The sequence below is a fragment of the Solea solea genome, chromosome 11, assembly GCF_958295425.1.
Source record: "Solea solea chromosome 11, fSolSol10.1, whole genome shotgun sequence".
NCBI classification, from domain to species: Eukaryota; Metazoa; Chordata; class Actinopteri; order Pleuronectiformes; family Soleidae; genus Solea; species Solea solea.
Genome location: NC_081144.1, coordinates 4,833,562 through 4,859,114, shown reverse-complemented (window position 1 = coordinate 4,859,114; position 25,553 = coordinate 4,833,562). Strand labels below are relative to the sequence as shown.

Sequence of the window (25,553 nt, the reverse complement as noted above, 5' to 3'; positions counted from 1 at the left end):
GCGCCTAATTTGGTCACCCTGTGGCTGATCTTCTCTTGTCGTCTTCTCGCTCCACTCCCTTGCCTCTCCTCCCCCTGACCCTCTCTCAGCTCCCAGCACCACAGTCAAGACTGAAGGGGAAGACAGACGCATCACTTCCGGTTACCTTTTTCAAAATTAAAGTGCCAATAATTTAAATAAAACAATAATTTCAAGCTCCAGATGTGATGATGATTATTATTATTATTAGTAGGAGTGGTAGTAATACTAGTAGTAGTGGTGGTGGTAGTAGTGGTAGTAGTAGTAGTAGTGTTGGTGGTGGTGCTAGTTTAAGTAGTGGTAGTGGTAGTAGTAGAGGTGGTGGTAGTGGTAGTATTGTGTCCCTCTCCTTTCAGACTCTCTTCAGTCCGGTTCTGCCAGAGATTTCTTCTTTCTTTCTTAAAAGTCTGTTGTGTAAGGCATACTGAATATAAAATATATATATATATATATATATATATATGTTTTTCTTAGTGTGATTTGAAAAGATTGGTACATAAAGTCTTGAAGTGCTAGAATAAAGGCAACTGGACGGCAACCTAACAGAAAAACTACCATGACCTGGATGACTGAGAATCTTCACAGACAGATTGTACATACATAAAAAAACAGTTTTCAAATAATGTCTTTATATTTAAGCACCTGTTTTGAAAATGTTACTCAAGTACTAATACACAGTACCATTGTTTGTATACACTTTAACCAGGAAATGTACTTTAAATATGTAATGTAAAAGTATTCAGTGCAGCAAAAATACCATGTGTGAAATGCAGCTATAAACACAGTGGGGTTTTAAAAACTATGGTAGCCACTTAATTTAATTTTACGAAAGTAACAGTGCTGTGTTTTTAAAATATATTGATTATTTACTCATAGGTTATACTGTGTATTTGTATGTTGATGTTCATAAATGAATATGTTTCAATTAATTATATATTGTTTTGTGGTCTCATCGTCTTGTTTTACTAATTTATTGATGTTTTTCTATTTTGTTTGTTTTGTTTTGTAAATAAAACTCTTTTTATTTGATTTTTAGTTCACATACAGCAGTACATTAAAAATACCAAGCATGCAGGTTTCTGTTGTCAGGTAGTAGAATGTGCGCACTACTCAAGTGTGTTGTGTTCATAACCAGCTCTAACTTTGCTGTAATCACAGATGAGTGGAGCTGCACCTGCTGGTCAGTGTTTAAAATAAGGCAGAACGGCTTCTAAGAACATCTGTAGAACCATATTTACCCATTATCCCTTCTCTCCCACTAAGAAAGAAAAATAAATAAATAAAAACAATTAATTAATAAAAAAAATATTTAAGATAAAACTAAACAAAAACCATAACAAAACAAACAAACAAAACAACGGTTTTGTAAGTTTTAGTTGTGTGCTGTGCAGACAGTCAAGCCCCTTAACACAATTATGATTTATGATATTAAATCGTTTTATATTGGTTGTAACGCTTAAAAAATATCGCCACTGTACGTTGTTCACGGCTTGACTTTTTTCTTAAAGCTTTAATTCTGAAATGGAAACACACGAAGTTCCGTTTTTGTGGTGTGTCACTGTGGCAGTTTTGACTCAGCTCTGCTCAGCTCAGGCGCGCCGCTGCTCACACCACTCTCTCTCATGTTCCCACTTTCAGTAACTCGGCACGCCCTCTAGTGGTGAATTGGCGTCTGCAGCGAGCTCAGCTGAGCCTGTCAAACACAACTGTGTGATCTCCAGCATGAGAGAGAGAGTCCTTCAGGGATAACGCAGAGGAAATGGAAACACACAACACGGAGGATTGAAAACAAAGGTGTTGAACCTTTGTTTTCAATCCTCTTTAGAGTTCATAGTTTTGTTTTGTGGCCTCAATAACCTCTGAAAATGACCCTGGAGCAAATAAATAATTTTTGGGCCCTCAGTGAATCTACAGTTTGTTAATTTTACTTTACTTTCCTAATCAGATCATTTCTAACTGATGAACCTAGCTGAGCAGGACACATATTTGATTGTAGTTCTAATAATATTTTGTATGAAATTCAGTGGGAGTTTTTTTTAATTATTATTCTATATGACTATTTATCTAAATATTTCACATACAGGGAATGCGGGGAAATAATACAACTGCAAATCTGCCATGTCAGGTCTTGGGAGAGAAACAAACTACCAGGCCTATGAAAAAAAACCAAAAAAAAACTTTAGTGCTACGACCACAAGAGGGATTTAAAGCAGCTTTTAACATTTCATTATAAAACAGATGGGATATGAACATTTGAGAATGTTCTTAAGTCTTAGAGAGCTTAGCATTTCTCTAAGCTCTAAGACAACAAGTGAAGCTGCCTCTAGAATGTCAAAGATAGTCAAATATGTACTGTGTTGTATTTACATTTCAATACTAAACGTGTGCTTGGACCGCGATTAGAACATGTCACAAGTTCTGAATCAGCTTTTTATCAAGGGGGACGATCTGCATGACGATTGGAGGAACTGTCTGAAAGGTAGGTAGGTAGGTAGGTAAGTAGGTAGGTAGGTAGGTAGGTAACAGAAAGAAAGGCGGTAGGTAGGTAACAGAAAGACAGACAGAAAGAAAGAAAGAAAGAAAGAAAGATGGTATGTAGAGGGTATGAGGTAAGAGGTAGGTAGGTAGGTAGGTAGGTAAAAGTTGGACGTGGTCCCAGCCGTCTCCGTCTTTAAATAAAATCCTGAGTCCGCTTTTTCAGGGACCGAGACAAGATCGAGTAAAAATGCAGCTGATTCCGAGACGAGACCGAGACCACTTTTTGAAGGTCTCGGTCTCGTCTTGGAATCGGTAGGTAGGTAACAGAAAGAAATGTAATTTTCTATTTTTATACACAACATTGGAAATGCTTACACAGTGGGGGCCCACCAACACACTTTTGCCCCAGAGCCCCTATAGGAGATGAATACGGCTGTGCTGATCAGAACATGGTCTCACCAGCTCCTCTACTTCGACATTATGAATCCCAACATCCACAAATATCATGTGTATATTAGTATATTAACAGAAATAAATGCATAAATACATAAGTGTTTGGTTAAAATGTCAGTGTGACCAGGTGGTTTTATTTATTGCCGGTTAAACCATCCCTGACACCCCCCCACACAAACATACACTTAGTACAGACCTGTACTGTTGCTCGAGCGATGACGCTTCAGTCTTAACGGTTTATTATCGCTCCGCTGTTTTTCCTGCCGCCTCACATCTTCTCCGATGTAACACGCGTTTTTATTATTATTATTTTAATTTTTTTAAATGTTTTGATTTATATTATAGCAATGACCTCCTCATGACGTGAACGTGGATTTTAATCGCCTTCATTGCCGCTTCCTCTTTCATTGATCCTCTCTTTTTTTTTAGTATCTTTATCATTTTTCTGGATATAGATGTATTTGGCGTCGCTTGTTTCCTCCTCCAGTGTGAACCCATGTCTGTGTGCATCCCGCCTCCCTGCGCTCTCAATAGATGGTGCAAGTCAAAATGTCCAAATCGCCTGTCGTAGACCCTCTGTCTGCCATGGAAACCGGCTCTCAGTCGCACTATTTCCAGGTAAAAATGTCCACACTTGTGTCATTTCATCAGTCACAGAGAGGAGTGTGAGTGAAACACGGTCAGGCAGCGTCTCCTCCGGCTCTTGTTGCATTCGAAACGTCGCGTTTTGGTACCAGGCTACTTTTTTGTCATTTATTTATTTATATTTTATCTTTATTATTATTTTCATTAACACCCCCGCCTTCTTTGAAACTGCAAATCGGCGTTGGATCAATGAGGGGGAAAAACAGGGGGAAAAAACGCCATTGGTGCGATGATACAGTGTTGCGTTCAGGGACACAGTGAAACAGAAAATCTGGGTGCATTTTCCTGTTTTTCACATCAGGCCTTTTTTTGTGCATCACTGTGTGTTGATGCTTTCATTTATTTATTTGTTTAATGCAACACTGTTCACTCACACTCAGAGAGCAGTAAACAGCAGGCACCTCATGTGACTGTTGTGTTTAAAGGTGTGAGAGACAACTCACCTGTAGCCTTAAAGCTTTTCACTGCAACATCCACGCTTTTGTGTGAGGAGGAGGAGGAGGAGGAGGCCTCTGAACACTGACCAGCAGGTGCAGCTCCACTCTTCTGTGATTACAGCAAAGTTAGAGCTGGTTATGAACACAAATCTTACTGAAAATGTAAAAAATGTACTACATTTTGTCAAAATGTGGGTTTTTATCTACCAGAGACAAGGAAGAAATCTGAAAACATAACTTGGACTTAAGGGAAGAGCAATGGATTGAGGACCCTTCCCTCTTACCTTCCTCACAGTATATAGATTATTTGTCTGTCAAGTTTATTTCATTAAACATATGACATATGAAACAAATGTTTCTGACGAAAAATAACAATAACCAACAATAACAATGTAATATCTAAAAACAATGAAAAGGAGCAGGAAGAAGACAAATCTTATAATATCAACCCCTCTTTCACAGTATGCAAGCGCACATTACAATGTTTGTACAAAAAATTAGAAGAAAACAAACAATACATAGAAATATAACCAAAATAAAGCTAAATGATGTCATTTAAAAAAAAATGTAATTGATTGTGATTCCTTTGTTACTAATTTAAATTTGCTCATCATCATCAGCAATATCAACATACAATAATATGTATACAGCTTTTAACTGTGATACTGCTATTAGAATGTAGATTATACCTCATGTTTGGTGAAGAACCTGCTATAAATTTAGATACATTAGTTTTGTTGAATGTTATCTTATATTTAGGTTTACACAAGCACACATACTCTGTCACACACACGTACCTCACTGTGCCTTTTCTCTATTTCTCTTTTCTCTCTCATCATTATGTCTCTCTTTGATCACAGCTGCCCAGGAAGTTGCCTAAACGCAAGAGCCGCTTCAAACGCTCAGATGGAAGCACGTCGTCTGACACAACATCCAGCTTCATCAAACGTCAGGTACAAATCTCTCCCTTATTCAACCACTGCATACATGTGCTGGATTATTTCCCAGACATGTTCTGTTGCTGGTAGACTATCCGCCAATAATATCTAATACAAAAAACAACACATTTATTCCACTGGAATCCAGTTCATTAAGGTTTCTAATCTGCATCTTCACCGACTGAGCTGTGTGATGAGTTGCAGTTACCCTCTTGGGCAGTAGAGGGCAGCAACACGCTTGAAAGTGGACTTGTGTGTTCCATGAAAATCCCAACACAGCCCAGTTTTTTTTTTTTTTTTTCTTCTTTTTTTTAATTAATGTTTTTAGGTCATGCTCGTGCCTCAGAAGACTCGGGAGGAAGTGTTATTTAAGACAATCTGTGTGAGTGGAAGGGGAAAAAAAAAGAATACATGGTGTATAATAATCAAAGTGGTTTGGATTTCACCTCCACGTGTCGTTTCTGACGGTGCAATCTGAATCATTTCGGCACAAAAGCAGAGGAGAGACTTTGACTCCTGTAGGGGGAAAAAAAAAAGGGAGTTGAAAAGTTTGATGAAGCTCAGTCCAAAACCAAACCACCAGATCCCTGAGGTTCAGGAGCCTCCTCCATACATCAAAGAGGACACAACGTTCCTCCTCCTAAAGATCACACAGTGTCTCCTTGATCCGCTCCCTCAGCTTTGACTTATTCATCCAGAGCTGAGAACATCAGAAAAGAATAGAATGGTTGAACATTGGGGCGAAAAAATCATCTGGCTCCAACATAGAACATATACATGCTTACTTTTCAAAATAACATAATTATTCCTCCATATTAAAGCTCCTTAAACATGTTCACAACTTCACGTTATAACTGTTATATTACTGGATCACAATTAGGTGGCACCGGCACGTTACTTCACTGCTGGGTGGTTTGAAAATCAATAAAGGGATCAATAAAGATTTATATTACCTTATAACAATAATAACACGTTGCACTTTATTTTCTTTGTTTATACAAAGTAAAAACATTTATCAGTTAATATTGTCGAGTAAAATGTACAATGTCTGTGAATTTGTAGGAGACCAAATGTAAAAAAGAGGCAGAAAATGGAAATACTTATAATATAAAGTACTATAAAAGTACTTGAGTTTATTAGTTACTTTACTCGATAACCTTGTCTTTGGTTTTAGTCTGTTAGTCTGAGTGTGTAGAATTTTAAATACAACTTTAATAATCATTGGATAATGTTGTAGTAACTAGTAGACTTAACCATACATTGTTTTTTTTTGTTTTTATTATTATTATTACGACTACTATTATTATTATTATTATTGTTATTATTATTTAGTGAGCTGAAAACTTAATGAGAGAGCAAATAAAAATGAGTGATCAGGTCTGCATGTTTTTGGACTGTGGGAAGAAACCGGAGAACCTGGAGAAACCCACGCACACGCGGGGAGAACCAATAGTCCCAATAAGAAGAAAAAATGTCTTTAACAAGAGGATCCTGGCCGACAAATGACAGAATCATAACAAAATAATTTTTATAAAATATGTACGTTTTTCTTTAAATGTGAATCTAAATTGGGAATGAAGTAGTTAAACAGAAAGAATTAAGACATTTTTATTGATAAGGTCCCCATGAAACTCCTTTTCTGGCCTGCAAACATGAAAGTCAATCATGATTGAAAATACCTGAATACTGCACTGTTCCAGCATGAGGGGAGAATGTGGAGCAGCGTGAGGCGAGCAGACACGTTCTCCATGAGGGGACATTACTTATCCTAATGTTGCATGGCATTAAACATTCATGACGCTTTGATTTTGAAGGCCTCTGACATGATGTGTTGTTCACCTTTTTTTTTTTTTCAGCCTCATTTCAGTCATTTCACAACCTCCTCACATGACTCGGTGTTTCCTGCAGAGAGGAGTTTCATTTTTAAGAGACACGGCAGATAGTTCCTTGTCTGTGATAGGGGTGGGGTGTCTATGGAGGAGCAGTGGAGTATGACTCATTTCTGCAGCAGGATACAATAAGCAGCGTGCTGCTGCTGCTGCTGCCATAAGTGTGGATGTATGGCGTGTGAATCTATAGCAGTAGGAGCTCTCGATTTGTAGATCGAAACGGGGGCACTTGCCCCTCTCGTGCTGCGCTCGTTGGATTGTCTTGAATGAACGGACAATTTGTGGTTTAAATTTAGAAACAGGCGGCCCTGATGAAGTGACGCAAACACCTGCATTTGTTGTTGTTGTTCGTACATGGGATGTGAAGTGATGTGATGGTCTAAGGTGGGGTGAAGAAGAGAGAAGAAGCTGCCTGCTTCAGTGCAGGTCATCCCTGGTTAGGGGACGGAGCACAGCACAGCAGTGTGTCTGCATTTTACAGCATTACAAAGAGGGAGGGACCAGCAGCAGCAGCAGCAGCAGCATCACATTCACCAAGTAAGTACAAATGACTCCCAGCACAGTCTGCGTCTCCTTCTACCGGTCTGAAAACTCCCCTCATGTTCTCCACCCTCCGTGCTTCCCCTTGCTCTCCTTCCTTCACCTGTCCTTTACTTTCTGATTGGCACCGACCCGCCCGTGACGTCTCCACACGTCTGTAAGTCTGCTGCTGCGATTGATCCCGTGTGTCGTGGCCGGTCCTGCCCAGCCAGTCTGGGACGTTTGTTGTTGCAGTAGCCGGAGAGCGATTTATTTATTGAATTGTGTATGAGAGAGAGAGCTCCTTACGTGCATGTGCTGACATTGAATTATGACCCGCGCAGTTAATCGAACACTTTTTGAAATTGGATATGTGGCGACTGGATTTTCAAATCCCTGGAGCATGCAGTTTTTTTTTCCCCCTCTGAGGAAAAGGTGTTTTAGCCTCCTGAATAATATATTCTGCTGTTGTGCAGAATCTCTTTCCTGCAAATAAAGCCAGAGAAATTTGATTTTTTTGCAGTGCCTTCCCTGAATTTTTTTTGTTTTTACATAACTTTAACATAAAGAAAGTGTGTTTCTAATCCATTTATTCAAGCATACAATTTACACACTGAGACATGAAGTGTCCAGGTATGTATTGTGTTTTATGGACATATTGGTTTGTCTGTTGGTCTAGACTGAAATGAAATGAAATTGATTGAAATTCGTGTCCCTCATTATTATCATCAGGAGGGTACAATAGTGGTACAATCCACTCTTGCAGGTTTGAATCCTGCTTCAATCTGGGTGTTTCGGCGTGGAGATTGTTCTCCCCGTGTGTGGAATATATTGGGTTACTCCTCCCTCAGTCCACAGACATTACATTAACCGGAGACTCTGACTTAATTGTAGGTGTGAATGTGAGTGTGACTGGTTGTTTGTCTCTATAAACTGTCCTGGTGACATGTCCAAGGTGTCGACATGGGTGGACGGACAGATGGATGGATGACGCTTGGTTGAATTTGTAATTATTGATGTTGCGCCGTCATCGGTTCACTCTTTAATGCACGGTAACCTCCGTCGCCTCCCTGAGGAATTCTGAGTAATTACCAAAAAACACTGCTACAGTAGCACCTCTACCTCACATAATGTCTAAATCCATGGTTCTCAAACTGTGGTACGTGCACCGCCAAGTGGTCCGTGAGCCTCCTCTGGTGGTATTAATTTGGACAGTGTCTTCAAAAAAAAGAAGAAAAATTATTTCTGTCGCATATCAATCAGCATTCAGTGAGATTAAAGGGAGTCTGGTGATAAATAATTCAGTTTGGCAACACTGAAAACAGCTGCTTTGTCCACGGATTTTTCAAATTTGTTGCAGCTTTAGATCGAAAATCCCACTCTAAAAATAACAGTTGGAACTGGTTTTAAAACTCTTAGCACCATGGTTCTCAAGGCGAAATACTGTTCGACCTATTTACGCCACTGTATTTTAACGTCGGTGATAATGGTGTTACTTCGAGACCTCAGTAAATTCTCAGGTGGTAGGTCCGCTACCCCTTTTCAAACTGCTGAACATCCATGCTCTTTTACAAGTATATAATCTTCTTCTGAAGCTTTTCTTGAACGCTTCTTGGCGTTTTGCAGCAATACTCTCAGTGTCTCACGTTGCTGGTGCTACGATTAAGGGTTCGAGCACGGGCGAAAATGACCTAAATGCTGCAGGCAGTGTTGTAATGTAACAAAGTACAAATACTAAAGAACAAAATTCACGTATCTGTATTTTACTTTGTTATTTATATTTCTGGCAACTTTTACTCCACTACATTTCCTCAAACTATCTTTGATACTCGTTACTACCAAATCAGAAGAAGAAGAAGAGTGGGTATTATGGTCTGTATTTATATAGAGCTTTTCTAGTATTTACACTACTGTTTTGTCATTCACCCATTCACACATCTTTCATACCCATTCACACGCTGCAACATGGGGTTAAGTGTCAAGTGCTCAAGGACACATATAGACTAGCAGAGCCAGAAATTTAACCCACAACCTTCAATTTGAAAGACAACTTGCCCTACCACTGAGCTTAAGTACAGTACATGTCATACACTTTAAGACTTTTACTTGCATGTGGCTTTGTGTTGCTAGAATAGCAGTAGTACTTTGTAAAAGTAAAAGAGTTGTAAAAATGTTGCCCTACGCTGACTCACGCTAACCAGCTGTTGCTCTGCAGAGTAAACTGAGAACGACAATGATCGAATGTGGTTTTCAAACTGATATCGCTGCAAGTGAAAACTAGAAGCTGACCAGAAGCTGACTGGCAACCACTGCCTGTATTTTTATATTTATTATATATTTAATTCCTCACAGGGATTTGTGTGTTTACACAACGGGCGCTGTCTGCTTTGAAGACATTGAGAGTCTCACAGGGCAGCGAGCACAGTGCATGCTGGGAGTTGTTGTCGTTTTTTTCTGCCTTTCTCGGCCAAGACGGCACTGGCTTCAAATATTATTTCACAGTTCTACTACATAGATGACCCAGTTTTAATAGACATTCATCTTTCAAACAGTGAAATATGCCTTTAAATAATATGATATTTTCTGGTAAGATACTTGTACCCAAGTATCACTTTAAAGTACTTTATACAAGACTGGCTGTGGGTGGTAACAAAAATATACTTCTTTTTCATAATAAAACTACTTTTAAGATGTGCCGTATAACAAAAATCACTCTTATTAACTCTTTTACTGTATTTTGAAAGCCATTGTCATACTTTTACTTCTAGTTTTGACCTCTTAAAGGTTTTGTCATATTTTGTGAGTGCGCGTGAAGTTTATCTATTTATTTTTTTAAAGTTTCTTATCACCGGCCGTGGTTAACTGAAATTCGTATAGAAAATGTGCGAGTAAAAATAAAAACAAAGCATGATATTATGACACTGTGTGTATTTAATCACAGTTACCGTGCAGGACTCTGACACAGGGAGAGTTTTCATGCAGCTAAACAGGCTTTATCAGCATTTTAAGAACTCATTTGCCAATAGCGGGAATTTAATGAACATTCATTTATAATTTATAATAGCAAGTTACTCACTACATTTTGTTCAATGCCAAAGCATTGTCACTGTTAAACTGTGAGTGCTGTGACTCAGAGGCCAATACGTATGCTTTGTGTTTGTCAGATGGTTAGACATCTTCCACAGCCCTGTCCCTCATCCAACATTGGTTTGTTTTCTGAAAGCAACAGTGTTTTTCTTCACATAGTGACCGCACAGTTGTGTGAAAGTGAGAAAAAAAAGAGCTGACCTTCTGTTGTTTGCTGTTTGTCCCTTTTCATGTGCAAGATGAAGAATGACTTCCTTCCAAGTCTTGTCTCGTCTTTGTATTTATGGCATTTTTCCTTTATTGGACCGGCTTAGAGAAGACAGGAAATTTGACGACAGTTATTTGGATCAGTTATAAACAGGTTGAATGGCACTTATGCATGTATTCTCTACAAGCACATTATAAATCTGACTTACCTGCATGAGAAACTTAATTTAAAGTTTCAGTTTACAATGATAAATTTGAGTCTTTAACCTCATATGACCCAGGCTCCTGTTTGGTTTGCATTTTTTAATTTCTTGTTGCTATTTAGCCATCTTTATTTAGTCTTCTGACACCACTGGCAGTGTAATGTATATATAGTCCATGCATATATCAGGACATCGCCCCATTAAGCATAATCAAGTATTATGATAAAGACAACAAATTAGTATTTCATGCCCACGTTTTACCCATTTGTGGAAAGGAATTAGTATTCCGTGCCCACGTTTGACCTATTTTGTGGGAACAAATTAGTACTAAAGAATTAGTATTTCGTGCAATAATTCATGCCCACATTTAACCTATTTTTTGTTAACAAATTAGTATTTCATGGCCACAAATCAGATTTTTTTTCCCATGTCATGTCCGGGGTTCCGTACAATACAATCGCAGGAGGCACAATATTCCTGTTATCCAAATGAAAATGAGAATAATTATGTAAAAAAATAACCATTCAATCTCATATCGCAATTTCAGTCAAAATATTCGTAATTAGATATTTATTTGAAATCGCTCAGTCCTACTGTTGGACCACTCGGTCCCCTGGAGGACTAGACTTGTTGGATGACACCATTCCCTGTTGGCCCCTGTTGCAGTGTGTAAAAAAAAAAAAAAAAAAAGAATCACACAAGCAGGAAAGGAAGTTAAATTTAGCCTCCAGACAGGGACATTAGCAGTGAAAAAGAAAACAGAGACTGTTACTCTGTACTGCAAAACCAGCAAAAAAAAAGAAAGTAAAGCAATGCAGGTTTTGTAGACACAACAGTGTTTTTATTTTTATCGGATTTAAACAGGAGCTTGTGCAGCGCAGGTCCACAGCCTCAAGTCTTAAAAAAAACCATTAATAATGAATGAATGAATGAATGACAGAGGAGGCAGCAGTCTGTGCTCTGACATCATTTAACAGCTTGCTGACGTAGTAACACCTTCCCACTCCTCCTCCTCCTCCTCCTCCCACTACCATATTTAATCCACTTTTATATCTATGTGCTGATAGGAGAGAAATTCAGATTCATGTCTTTACCCTAAATCAGCCAGGTATGCAACTCTCGCTCCATCTCTGCTATCTTTGTGTCTTTTGTCTATCGCAGCCACGGTGCTTCCTCACCTTCCACCCTCCACCCTCTCACATCTACGACAAGGATGGATATCTGGGTCTCACTCCACTCTTTCATAGCATTTTATTATGCTCTAATCTCATCTTCCCCTTGAGACAGCGTTGCTTTATCTCGTCATATAAATAGTTTATACCTCTCTCGTTGCTCCGACCATCCATCAGTCACTTTACATTCTTGTAAACATCTATCTATCCGTCTATCTGTCTGTCTTTTCTCTCGGTGCATCTCTGGCTCTGGTGCAGTGTTGCCTTGCAGACCTGCTAAAAAATCTAGTTATCTAACACACACACACACACACACACACACACACAAAAGAAACAAGAGGAGCTGCTCGCTTGCTGCTTCTCTGCTGTGGATTCATATTTGTATTCTATATTATTATATACGTGCATTCTGAAGTGCAGAGAAAGACAAATGGTGCTGGTTGTTTTTCATGTTCAGGCATTTCTCCATCCTCCCCCTGCCCACCACCGCCCGTGTATTTGTGTGGTGCTAATTGGTCCTCTAGAGGATCCATTTGTATACGTTGGCAAAAGATGGATGACCGTGGACTGAATCCCTGCACTCTGGAGCACAAGAAAACCAAAGAGATGACTGTGTTATGTGCCGTTATATAGTTTCTTAACATGGTTGCTTCATTTTCGTAAGACCCGTCTCCAGCGTTCATTTCAGTCGTGTCACTGGTGTGTTGCATTTGTCCCTTCTTCATTTCATGTTTGTCTCCTGTCACATTGATTCCACCTCTCTCGCTCTCTCTCTCTCTCCCCTGCCTGATTTGAATTTGTTTTTTTGCTGCAGCCGTTCTCTTGACTGACAGATTCAGGACTAAGTTCCTTTAGCAAAGCCGAACGTATACCAAATATAGGGGAACACACACACACACTCACACATGTTTGTGCAGCTGTTCGTAGGACACTGCATTGACTTTCATTCATTTTGGACAGCCTACACAAAGCAGTACCCCAGTAACCAAAACTATAACCAGTCAATGCCTAATCCTAACTTCCTCCCTCAGAACACAGAGCTTTTAGGCTGCTTTTTTCCATTACTGTGTCAAAACACAGTATATACAGAGGCTATAAGAATGTACAATATAGAGTGGCTTTTTTCAGCACAACCTAGGCAATCTGATGAAACTTTTTTTTTCATTTTCACCAACTCACAATTCACAACTATACAAACACACCTGAGCAAAAAGTACTCAATCGGAGTGAATTTGTTATTTGGAAATAACAAAAATATTACGGTCTATTTAGTGACTTCTGCACAATTATTGCTATATTATATCACTATTAAAAATGTGATATAAAATGAATCATAAGTTTGACTCAACAATACATACAAAGAAAAAACATGCATTTTTTAAAGCCTGAATATGTGACCTATAAACGTACACCCTCAGGATGTCCATATAAGGAGTTGTGTATTATTCCCATTTACCATGGGTGCACCTGCGGCACTGATCTGTGCCACGTGAGCACTAACGGATAAACACACCTGAGCAAAAAGTACTCAAGGTTTGTTTTTTTTTTAAATTGGATAGAATTTGTGAAATATGAGAATATTAGAGTTCACTTGGCTTATTTTTCTGAGCTAAAATAAAAGGAAAACTGTCTATTTTATTATCTAATTATCGCTATTTACGATTAAGAAAAAAAAAACCCTAACAATATAAAAGAACTCTAAGATATAAAAGAGACATATATGTGAGAAGATGTGACCTATAAACACACACCCTCACAATGTCCATATAAGGAGTTGTGTATTATTCCCACGGCAATTTACCAAGAGTGCACCTGCGGCACTGATCTGTGCCGTGTGAGCACTGAGGGTTTCACTTAACTACAATTAAAATCTTAGCTCCAACTTAAACCAGTTCCTCAGAAATTAGGTTCTGCCTCATAAGGAGCAGGTTTTGGTCTGCATGAGGACGACTAGCCCTGACATGGTACATAATACAAGTAAATAATAATATTAATAATAATAATGATGATGAGGTGCCTTTCAAATACTCAAGGTCAATAAGAAGACAAATCAAACACACAAAGGTTAAGATAAAATGAAACAGACTAATTAAAAAGTTAAGATGAAATAAAAAAAAGTACACACGCACACACACAATGTCTACAGAACACTATTTTCTTAATTTTTAAACAGGAATGAGCATAAAATCCATTAAAAGAATATCAGCGTTTGCTCAATTAATTGATGATAATTCTTATGTTCTACTCCTTTCAGTTATCAGAATTATTTTTATGATATGGCTAATGTTTTCATTATCATCCTCGAGGTTCTTGTTCATTGAAAATATATTTTGTTTAATATTTCTTATTTGAGAAGGCGTCTAGAACCTGTGACAGTGTGGCAGTTTTGCTCTTTCAAAGGACATGACTCATTTTGACTCCGTCAACTAGTTGAATAAGTCACCTATGATTCAATTCAGTATGAGACAGATTCTTGTTGCGGCAGCACATATACGAGTGATTTCATCCCTTTTTTTCTGTCTTTCTTTTTGGACACTTGTGTAAAATGCCTCGGTCTCTGTTTGCTTTATCTTCAGCTCCCAGCGTAATGTGCCGACCATTGCTGGAAGCAACGTGTCCTTAAACCACTTACAATGAAAAATGATAACCGGCGTATATATTTTGCTAATGAGGAGCCGTCCCTCGGCGAATAAACAGGGATAGAAAGGATGTATATGTGCTGCACTGTGGGGGATGATGGAATGGATTGGGGCCAAGCAGGAGAGAAGAGGAAGCAGTTGCCGCCTTTGTGCTATATTTGGTCTGCCAGGAGATGGCTGGTGTGGGAGAGCAGCGCATTGTGTTGGAGAAGCACACACATGAATGTGCTCATGAATACAGAGACGTGTTAGTGCAGCAGTGCAGCGCACACCTGCACACGCGGCGCACACTGCAGAGCGGAGAACACATGGAAGCAGAAATAAGAACAGGGAAACCAGCAGTTCTGTGAATACTGACCTCATAGTAACAAGAAAGTATAATTCAATACTGTATGTATATATATATCACACATAATAACCTGACCACATGCACTGTGGGCTCTCTCCTGACAGGGGTCAGCTGATTCGTACACCAGTAGACCGTCGGATTCAGACCTGTCAGCAGAGGAGGACCGCGAGGCGTATCGGCGTGAAGCCGAACGCCAGGCACAACTGCAGCTCGACAGAGCTAAGGTACGTTTCTGTGTCCACTGATTTTTATACTTAGATACACTGTAGTGCAGGACTGTTCGATTACAAAACTCAGTTGGGCCGCATTTTCCAACCCAAGAAATCTAGCTGGGCTCAGCATTTCCTGCAGCCAGTAAGCAGCAGCAGGTGAGGACAAATATACAATGTACATGAAAAATTGTGCATTCAAAAAATAATAAAAGAACTAGCAATTAAATTGTCCTATAAAGATAAACATAGGTCACATATGACCCACAAACATCTCACAGTGCCTTTAACCGAATCCAAAAGAACTATCAGTGCTATCAAACCTGTCAGATCTACTGTAGGGGTCTTTGAGGGACAGTGAAAAGTGTTTCTCTAGTTATTTCTTTAATTATTTCATTGGGCCACTATGAATCCAGTTATGGGCCGCCATTTGAATACACTGGGCCCTTCAAGTGAAAAAAAAAGAATCAAAATTTTTTGGGGAAAAGCGTTGTTTGGTTAAAAACATCTTTAGTTCCGAGGCTGTTTCTCATCTTAGCTCCAAATCTTTCATCACAACTGCTAATATCACAACATTTGAACCTATGAGGACGTCACGGGCCAGGTTTGCGGGCCGGATCCAGCCCCTGGACCTTATGTTGCCAATGTGTGATCTATACCGTAGTGTCCATCAATGACCGCCTGTTTCCTTATTTCTGTGTGTTTATTGTCATCCACAGTCCAAACCTGTAGCGTTTGCAGTAAAGACAAATGTGAGTTACTGTGGAGCTCTGGATGAGGACTGTCCTGTCCAAGGAGCTGCAGTCAATTTTGATGCCAAAGACTTCCTGCACATCAAAGAAGTGAGTGCTTGTCTGGAGGACAACCGCCTCCTGCATATATTTAAACAAATCAGATTTATGAAAGAGGCTGAGCTGATGTTGCGCTGGACTCTGACTTCACAGAAGTACAACAATGACTGGTGGATCGGTCGGCTCGTTAAAGAGGGGGCAGACATCACGTTCATCCCCAGCCCTCTGCGACTGGAGGCCATGAGGCTCAAACAGGAGCAGAAACAGAGGTCAGTTCACACGTTTGACCACACGTTACTGTCACATGACATCATCTCCACCACAAACACACAGGTTTGAGACATTTGTGTTGTCCTGTCGCAGGAAAACAGGAGGTAACTCCTCCAGTTTAGGGGACATGGTGACTGGCAGCTGGAGGACCACACCGCCATCTGCAGGTGAATGTAAGTATTACAGATCTGCTGATGCAGAAAGCAGCTGCTTCACTTCACCACTGCTGTCCTTTAATCTTTTCTTTCTTGTCTTTTCAAGCCAAACAGAAACAAAAACAGGTAAAAAAAACAACAAACAGCACTCTCTTTTAATGTATAGATGTTGACTTTAAGGGCCATTATCAACACTGAATTCAAGGGATAAAAACATACATTTGTTAAAAATCTAAAATGATTTTAGATATTATTATTACTGTAGTTTGCTCGAGTAGCGAGGAAGGTAAGATGAAAGATGAATCATATTAAAACTACTAATCATATTTGAGCATATGTTTCATTCAGTCAGACAGAGAAATACGTTGTTTTTCTTTATTACCTTGACATGTTTGGACTTCACTTCCTGGGGTCTTCCCCCGAGGGGTCACGTGATGTAACATGTGCCCGTGTCCTGCTTCCTGTTTGATACAGGTTTGTCAGACAGCAGGGGGACGACTACACCCCCTGCTGTCTGACGTCCTGTTGAGGACAGCGTCCCAGGTGTGCGATCATAGGATGGGAGGTCCCTCATCCGGGTCGATTGTTCCGTTTCCGGAGATCCGGTTACATGTGTCACACATGTGTAACGTCATGTGACCCTAAAATGTTATTTTTCTGTCTGACTGAAGGAAACTCAAGCTCAAGTATATTATTACCAAGAAGACAGTATGAGCCTTTTTGAATTGACTAATCATGTTACTTTATTATTGTAAAGATATATGTTATCTTAGGAAGAATATTTGTAAAATACAGCTATGCAAACTCTTTTTACTTGTGGACCTTTCTGTTGGTTTTCCATGATTTTTGGAAATTATTACATTGAATCGCGATAGTCAGGATATTTAAATGTAACTGGTATTAAAAAGACGTCCTTTCAGAGTTTCTCACAACAAACAAACCCGACCCCCATCTTTTGTCTCTATGTTCTTCGTCCCTCACCTGTTGTCTTCCCCTATTTCTGGCAGGAACATGTCCCTCCCTACGACGTGGTGCCCTCTATGAGGCCGGTGGTCCTCGTGGGACCATCGCTGAAGGGCTATGAGGTCAGTGTCTGCAGAATGAATTGTTGAAGTTGACCGCTGCAGCATTGCATGCTTTGTTAGCAATCTAAATGTAGTGTTTCCTCTATATCTTTGCTCAAGTTAGTGAACACTTCAGATTTTGTCAGTTTGTCTTTTTCTTATCCTCCAAATCAAGGTGACAGATATGATGCAGAAAGCACTCTTTGACTTCCTGAAACACAGATTTGAGGGAAGGTAAGTAGAGCTGAGAAATTTACAGAACGGCCGCCGCAGTTGTGTAAATTCAGGCCTTTAAAAATGATCTCGTAAAAAATGTCTGGCCAAACATTTATCTCCGTGCATTTTATGGCTTTTTGTAGAATCTCAATCACCCGTGTAACTGCCGACCTGTCTTTAGCCAAGAGATCTGTCCTCAACAAAAGACCCATAATGGAGAGATCCAACACTCGTTCCAGCCTAGGTAATGCATCATTTCACCACACTATATGGCTCCTGCTGGCTACATTCCCATCTGCAATTTATTTTCATTTTATTCTTTTTCCCATCTTTACCATGAATACTGAAGCGTTTTCTCCAAACATTACAGACTGTCACCAACCTTTTTGAGACCGAGAGTTACCTGAAGGGTACAGAATAGTACTAGAGGGCTACTACCATATTAACATTTTATGCAATTTACCATTTAAATGATGAATATTATGCATTCAATTGTATAAACATTAATTCCAGTGCTTACTCCTAATGATTATCACAGTTTTTTATAAACGATATCAATGATATTTTACTGAGTGATCATATGGATACATGCAAGTGAGATGAAGTGAAAGGTGACCCCTGGTTTAATCTGTTCCCCACTTTTTATACAACTTTATTGAAAAAAATAGTAAAATGATGTATCTGTGTTGCCTGGATCGTCAGTCAAAAAAAGAATCACCCAAGGACACTGTAGCGTTTCCATATCAAAAATAATTTAAATACTCTTTCACAACTCTCTCAACTCAACTTTCTCCTTTCTTCCACTCTCTCTGCTGATTCCTCCTTCTTTTTTGTTGGTTTATGCATCATGTTTTTGGAGGAAGAAACATTTTTCTTTCTCAAACTGATTATACACTTATACACATGGGTAGTATATTCAATTTCGCCTAAAAAAACCCTCATTGGACCTTTGACTTAGAGATTTTCTAAGCTCCTGAAAGTGAATGTCTCTAAATATCTGTGGAAAACCTCACACTTAAAGTTTTCAAATTTTTCAAATGTGTGCAGCGGAGGTTCAGAGTGAGATTGAGAGGATATTTGAACTCGCCAAAACCCTACAGCTGGTGGTCCTGGACGCCGACACCATCAACCATCCCGCTCAGCTCGCCAAAACCTCCCTCGCGCCCATCATTGTTTACGTTAAAGTTTCCTCACCAAAGGTACAGTAGCTCACTCACCGAGCCGCGTGTCACCTCCAGGGCAGCCTCGTCCTCCTCGATCTCTGACGTCATCTTTTCCCCCCCCCGTCTCTCAGGTGCTCCAGAGGCTCATAAAATCCAGGGGGAAGTCTCAGAGCAAACACCTGAACGTGCAGTTGATGGCTGCAGACAAACTCTCTCAGTGTCCTCCTGTGAGTGAGGGGAGTGGGTTAGATTTTCTTCTTTTACAAGCATGTTCAAGCCTATTTAACCTGTACAATCTGAATGGTTTATATGACTAAACTGACTTACACACATATTTGATTACTTGTCAAATATAAAACAAAACAATGTAATTTGTGCCATAAGAACTCCAAGGTTTGGAATTTTCTCTACAGCACTCAAAACCTTGTTTTCTCTTCTTGAAACTGATTATTTCCACTCACACACAGCTGTTATATACTAAATAAGCACCAACTCTTGTTGAACTGTAACCGCTGATAAATATTTACATAATCCAACCTCCGTGGTTTATTTTGAGTTGTTGTGGAGGAAAGAAAAGGAGAACATCAACATCCTAGGTGTTGTGTTCAATGTGTCTGTTTCCAAAAGTAAACCCCACTTCAAAACAGAAACCCTAGGTCAGATTCTACTTACTATCACTTATTTATTAAATGTGCATGCTGGTTTTCCTATGTAGCAATTAAAAAAAATGCAGTTTTGAGTAACTTCATTTTATATGTTTCACGAAAAGAACTAGAAATGACCATGTCTGTTGACGTGACCACACGTGAATCAAGCCAGACAATTTTGAACGTTTTTTGTCCAAAACTGGCCCGACCCACCCCTTGTATCCATGTTCTGGTCCAGTGTTTCCCAATCCTGGTCTTCTGGGAGCCACTGTCCTGCATGTTTTGATGTTCCTTGCTCCAACACACCTGATTCAAATGAATGAGTCGTTATCAGGCTTCTGCCGTGCTCGTTGACAAGCTGATCATTTGAATCAGGTGTGTTGGAGCAGGGAAACATCAAAAACATGCAGGGCAGTGGGTCCCTGAGGACCAGGATTGAGAAACACTGCTCTAGTCCACATTGACTAAAGACATCATGGATCTTCCTGGCAAAATAAAATTAGAATTCTAATGTACCTAGAGGTATAAAAAAAACTTGAGGTGCCTTTGGTGTTGCTCTATTACAAAATGAGGTCAAATCGAACAAAACAAAAGATAACTAGAACAAATTTCAAAACGGTTCCAAACTTTTTTGTTCGTTTTGGGCTATACCATCTTCCCACCAAGTTTCGGGAAATTCAGTGGAATTTTGGCTCTGTTTCCACTTTAGGGGGCACTATAGAGCCCTTGAGCAACGCACAGGTCAGAGCCCTATGCCCATATCGCATTTTCGCCAGACCTGACCTCTGTGCAAAGTTTCCAAAGATTTTATGCACGTTAATCTGCTCAAAAATTACCGCAAAGCCATGGATAATAATAATAATCTGTAGGATAACAACGGGTTACTCACACGATTTTGTGCCAGTCGCCGTTCTGGCCCCTAGCATCTGTGCTCGGAATAAAAAAAAAAAAAAAAAAAGGAAAATACCAAATGGAGTTTAAGTAATTAAACTAATAAATATTGGCTTATTGGCAATAGCACACTGTCTAATCACACTGCATAGTCTCAGGGTGATTTTCAGTTGATCATTTATTTGATGAATTGATAGATTGTCCTATCTCTTCAACAGATTAGCTTCATGTTTGTGAGCATGTTGTAGTCGAGGCTCTCTCGGAGCAGCCAGACTCTGCATCTCGTTTTATTGTGTCTGTCGTTGTGCACCTGCAGGATATGTTTGATGTCATTCTGGATGAGAACCAGCTGGAAGACGCCTGCGAGCACTTGGCTGAATACCTGGAGATCTACTGGCGTGCCACTCACCTCCCTGGAAACACACCCCTCAATCCCCTACTGGAGCAGAGTCTGATGACCCCGCCCTCTGCCATCTCTAGCTTACAGGTGAGTTTGTCTTCATGTGGTTTTCAAAGGCAGGAGAGCAGGGGTGTTTCTGAATAGTCCCGTGATTATTGACGAAAAGAAATGAGCGCGTAATAGAAATACGTCCTTCGAATTCTCTCTTCTCTCTTACTTTCTATATCGTTTCTTCTTTATTTTTGTTGGTATATGCCTCAAGTTCGTTTGGGGGAAGCAGTTTAGGGACATCCATTTTCAAAACACTGATGGCGCTTTGCCATTATACAGTTCTAGCACTGCTCTCGGCTCGACTCGCCATATCACGGCTGCGGCTTTCAGCAGTGCTGTCGCTAATTACACCAGACTCCTCTGTTAAACAATGAGATTTTAGAAATGCCCTTGCTAAATGTTAAAGATTAATGCATGTTTTCAGGATTTGTAAGTCTTTTTTAACTGATCTACAGTTCGGCATTGTTCGGTTTGCTCATGGCTCTTCCAGTGACGATACTCTCTGACCAATCAGTGGCCTGCAGTCTGTTGACATCACATTTTAGTATCGGCTCAGCTCACTCAGAACCTCGCCAGGTAAAAAGCACCAGGTACCTGGTACTATCGCTAATGGAAAAGCATAAAAAAACAAACAAGTAGAGTCGAGTCAAGTCAAGCTAGAACTTTATAGTGGAAAAGTGTCCGTTTGGTCTGCTGTAGAAACATTGCAGCTCAAGATGGTGGCTCCTGCCTGAAGTAAACATGAGAGATTTATTCTAATGCTACAATAAACAAACAACTTTTATTTTAAAGCAATTCTAAACCTATGCCAGGGTCAGACTACACAATATTTTTGTCTTTCACGATGGTCACCATGTCAGATTATCAATCGCAGTGGCGCGTATTGATCCCCCAAGGTATATTTTGTGGACTATTCAGATTCCCCTCAGGTTTTTACTGAACTGTGTTGCTAACTGTTTTAAAGTCAGAATCTTGTTGTGAACATGTTACACGTCACTGTCCTGAGCAGCTCTTCCATCTCAGATCCCCCCCCCCCCCCTGTATTTTTTATACTGATTGTCTCAGGTTGTCTTGTTTGTCCTGTCACTCATCCGTGCTTGACATTTTTGCAGTTTTCTGAAACACAGGAATTAATTGAATGACCGCTTACAAAACGGGGTGAGTAGTAGGGTTTATTCACATTTGTACTCTCAACCCCTCAACTCTTACTCACTTGAACACGACTAAGCGGCTGAGACGGCGAATGAACCGCATTTGTATTCATTCAGATCTCACCACAGGAAAAAGACGTGTTTCTTTTTTTCTTTTCTTTTTTTTGCATCTTTCCTTTTTAGTTTGATGGTCTCAGGTGAATCTAAGCTGCTCCACACGCTTCCTGGGAGAACGTTCACGACACATTTCAGCTCCGGCTTTAATTTTAACGCGGTGAACATTGCGTTTTTTGCGGAATCATGAAATGTTTCACCGTTTCACCTCTGTTTTCTTTTCTATTTCCTTTTCCCAGCATGCTTTGTGAATGTTGACACCCCCCCTCCCCCCCGGCTCACAGTGGCACATAATGCTACCTTGAATGAGTTTTAAAAGACACATGATCGATGCTTATTAATATACTGAGTGGAATAAATGCAAAGAACAAAGAACCCCGTCCCCCCGACCCTCCATTCAAATGTTTCACCTGCATTTCTTCTGTTCACTGTCTGTACACATATATATTTAGTGTATATATGCAGATAAAACACTGTGAACACTTCACTGGAGGACTTTGAAGAGACTCAAAATGTAATAACAGTGCCATCAATGGGGCTGCCATATTATAGCAAAATCATTTACACCTGTGCATGTTGAGAAACTGCATCCCACTCTATATACGTGCTCAGATTTATGAACGTGTGCAAGAATTTGCTGTATGTATGCAGCTTCGGCTTTATAATGTATTATTTATGGCCAGGAAGGGACTTGGACGAAAAATTGGTCACGTACCCATTAGCTATATATATATGTATATATGTATATATATATATATATATATATATAATATTCTCATATTGTGTTATTTGACTCCAGATGTAAAAGAAAGGCAATTTTCTTTTCTTTCTTTTCTTTTCACTCCTGCGTGGCTTAGATTTGGTTACATTTTTATAAAACAGTGGATTTGTAAGTAAATGACAGACAGACAGACAGACAGACAGACGACTTTATTAATCCCTTTGGGAGGTTCCCTCGGGGAAATTAACATGTTACTGTCTGAAGTCTGAAGTGACCATTGGCCCCTGAAATATTCACATTATCAAATCCGGCCCTCGTTAAAAGAAGTTTGGACACCCCTGAATTAAAACCTTTGCCAAATTACTTTGCACAATCACTTTTGTCTGTGTTCATCAGTACAGCTGCGTTTTGTTTTCGCAACAGAGTGAAGCATTTTATATCATGAGTGATGGAGGGAAGGGAAGGAATTAGCCACAGTTCTCTGAGTGAGGTAGTGAGATACTGAAACAAATTTTGAAAGAGTTCAGTTGGAATTTAGATATCTGGACTTTTGAACCAGCTGGATGAGAAGTGAAATGTCTTCAACTAAAGCCACTAAGTCCAGTTGCCTACATTTACACTCTTGACAATAACAGACAGAACCTGGATAACAGAGAACATTGTTTAACCTTCTCTTCAAAATCCTTCCTGATGTAGTGTTAGCTTTGTTTTGCCCACCCTCTGTGCGTCTGTGGCAGAAAAACTTACTTTGAGATGTTGTCCTGGTTCAGAGCATCTTCCTTTGTTTCACTCTTGCTGTGTTGTTGTTTTTTCCCCTGTGGTGCGACAAATCCTCCAGAACAAGAACCAGCCCCAGCCTTGTGAAGCGGTGGGTTTGGAGGGTGACGAGGAGGAAGAGGCGGGCGAGGAGGCCCACTCCCCCCTGGAGCAGGACAGTCTCATGCCGTCCGATGAGGCCAGCGATTCCCTGTCTCGTGGCTGCAGGGGGAGCCCATGCCACAGGGGGGTGGAGGAGGAAGAAGAGGAGGAGGAGGAGGAAGAGGAGGAGGAAGAAGAGGAGGAAAATGAGTATGCCTCTCCCTGCCATGCTCGCACGTACAGGGACATGTACCCGCCTCACCGTGGGCACACGGGGAGTGCTCACAGTGCCAACGGGCACGAGTCACAGGACAGGCTGCTCCAGCGTGAAGCTCAGCAAGGTCACAACCAGAGGAATAACCGCCAGCGCAGCCGCCCGTGGCCCAGAGACACCTACTGAGGAACAAGGTGGCCCCAGCCTCTCTCCTCAGCGTCCACATCACCCACAGCCCACCGTCAGCCAAAACAGTCCCCTACACAACGTTTAGAGGGAAAAAAAACAAACAAGAATCAGAAACAGTTTATGAAACAGTGTAGACGTTCAGTATTTTACAATCTCATTCTTCCAGACTCCCACTTTTAATTTCTCTCTCTACTTAGGGGATGTAGTGACCTCCTCGAGGTCAAGTCGTCCAGATTAAAGTCAAACAGGGCTACTCACCTCTGCAGTGGAAAGGTTTCAGGCTACCAGCTCTACGCAAACTCAAACTTTAGCTGCTTTGCGTAAAAAAAGGTTTCTCTAATGTACGATGTCTCATTTACTGGCCTTAAACTTCCTAAGAATTTTAACTATCTTTACTATTGCATGAGTATAATTATTTTAAGACTATTTGCACATTAAGTCAGAACAGGAGCTGAATGATCTGTACAGATTTAACCAATGTAGGAATGTCTACCGTTGAATCAATTTATTGGGGAATAGTGATGCATTTGATTTCAATGTATATACTGAATGGGCACCTGGTTTTGATCCATTGCTACGTTACTTATTGATTGATTTGTTTGTTTGTACGTTTGTTTGTTTGTTTATTACGGACTTCTTTGGCGTTTCAGAAAAAAAAAAAATGCCGTCATCCATGTGTTGTCAGTTTTTTACTCTGAAGACGGCGAATGACATTTGGGGAGACTTGCACACACGCACGCACACACACACAGTTTGTCATTCTGTAAAGCAGACACAGTGTGAGCGTATGAAGCTGCAGTACGGCGTCAGTGTCACTTACAGTACAGTCACGTGTCTTTGCTGTCGCACAATCACTCTGAAAATGTACAAAAAAAAAAAGAATGTTAACACAACTGAGAAAGGGAATGTTGTCTTTTCGAGGGATGAATTATTTGCCAAACTGCTTGTTTACATCGACTCATTGATATTATATTATATTTCAAGCACACGCAGCCGGGGCTGCTCTTCAGATCCAGGCTTCAGAGAATGTACTGTAAGCTTGCATGCCTTTTGCACCACCCCACCCCGGGTCTCTCAAACCCAAACCGTAATTCGATTGTAGCACGTTACTGATTGTAGCATCCACATTTCCTACACTTAAAAATCTCACCCATCCCCTTCTTTTGTCTTTCATTTTGTGTACTGCAGTTTTTTGTTTGTTTGTTTAAACCAAGGCAGATCCTCAGGTGTTGAGTCCCGCACACTCATCTCTTGTTCAACCTCATGTAAAAAGGTGTCGTGCTCCTGGAAGACTCGTAGCACCCCCGTGGCACAACACCGTTCTGTTCCTGCGCCATTTTCAGTCCATGAGCCAATAAAAAAATATATATATATATGTATATACATATATGCATATATATATATATACATATATG

General features: G+C 40.1%; 1 protein-coding gene across 2 annotated transcripts; it reads left to right on the top strand.

Annotated features, from left to right (window-relative positions):
• Nucleotides 1-3,122: 3,122 nt before the first annotated feature.
• cacnb3a (calcium channel, voltage-dependent, beta 3a) lies at nucleotides 3,123-24,245 on the top strand. 2 transcript variants are annotated; one of them, XM_058643666.1, is made up of 15 exons: nucleotides 3,127-3,567; nucleotides 4,892-4,984; nucleotides 15,139-15,258; nucleotides 15,963-16,085; nucleotides 16,188-16,303; nucleotides 16,398-16,477; nucleotides 16,566-16,585; nucleotides 17,467-17,544; nucleotides 17,699-17,757; nucleotides 17,883-17,983; nucleotides 18,787-18,938; nucleotides 19,034-19,129; nucleotides 20,757-20,927; nucleotides 22,004-22,049; nucleotides 23,716-23,803. In XM_058643666.1, the coding sequence occupies exons 1-14, from the start codon at nucleotides 3,484-3,486 to the stop codon at nucleotides 22,031-22,033; spliced, it is 1,323 nt and encodes a 440-aa protein (XP_058499649.1). In that variant the 5' UTR covers nucleotides 3,127-3,483; the 3' UTR covers nucleotides 22,034-22,049; nucleotides 23,716-23,803. The 2 variants fall into 2 exon arrangements, with proteins under 2 accessions (XP_058499648.1, XP_058499649.1); XM_058643665.1 differs by lacking the exon at nucleotides 22,004-22,049 and having other exon boundaries at nucleotides 3,123-3,567; nucleotides 23,716-24,245.
• Nucleotides 24,246-25,553: the final 1,308 nt, after the last annotated feature.

Bases quoted from the DNA above. Each gene is read 5' to 3' on its own strand.
- cacnb3a (XM_058643665.1), top strand. From the start codon at position 3,484: ATGGTGCAAGTCAAAATGTCCAAATCGCCTGTCGTAGACCCTCTGTCT. The intron at 17,545-17,698 runs GTCAGTGTCTGC...CTCCAAATCAAG, and splicing joins CATCGCTGAAGGGCTATGAG to GTGACAGATATGATGCAGAA. The intron at 18,939-19,033 runs GTACAGTAGCTC...CCCGTCTCTCAG, and splicing joins TTAAAGTTTCCTCACCAAAG to GTGCTCCAGAGGCTCATAAA.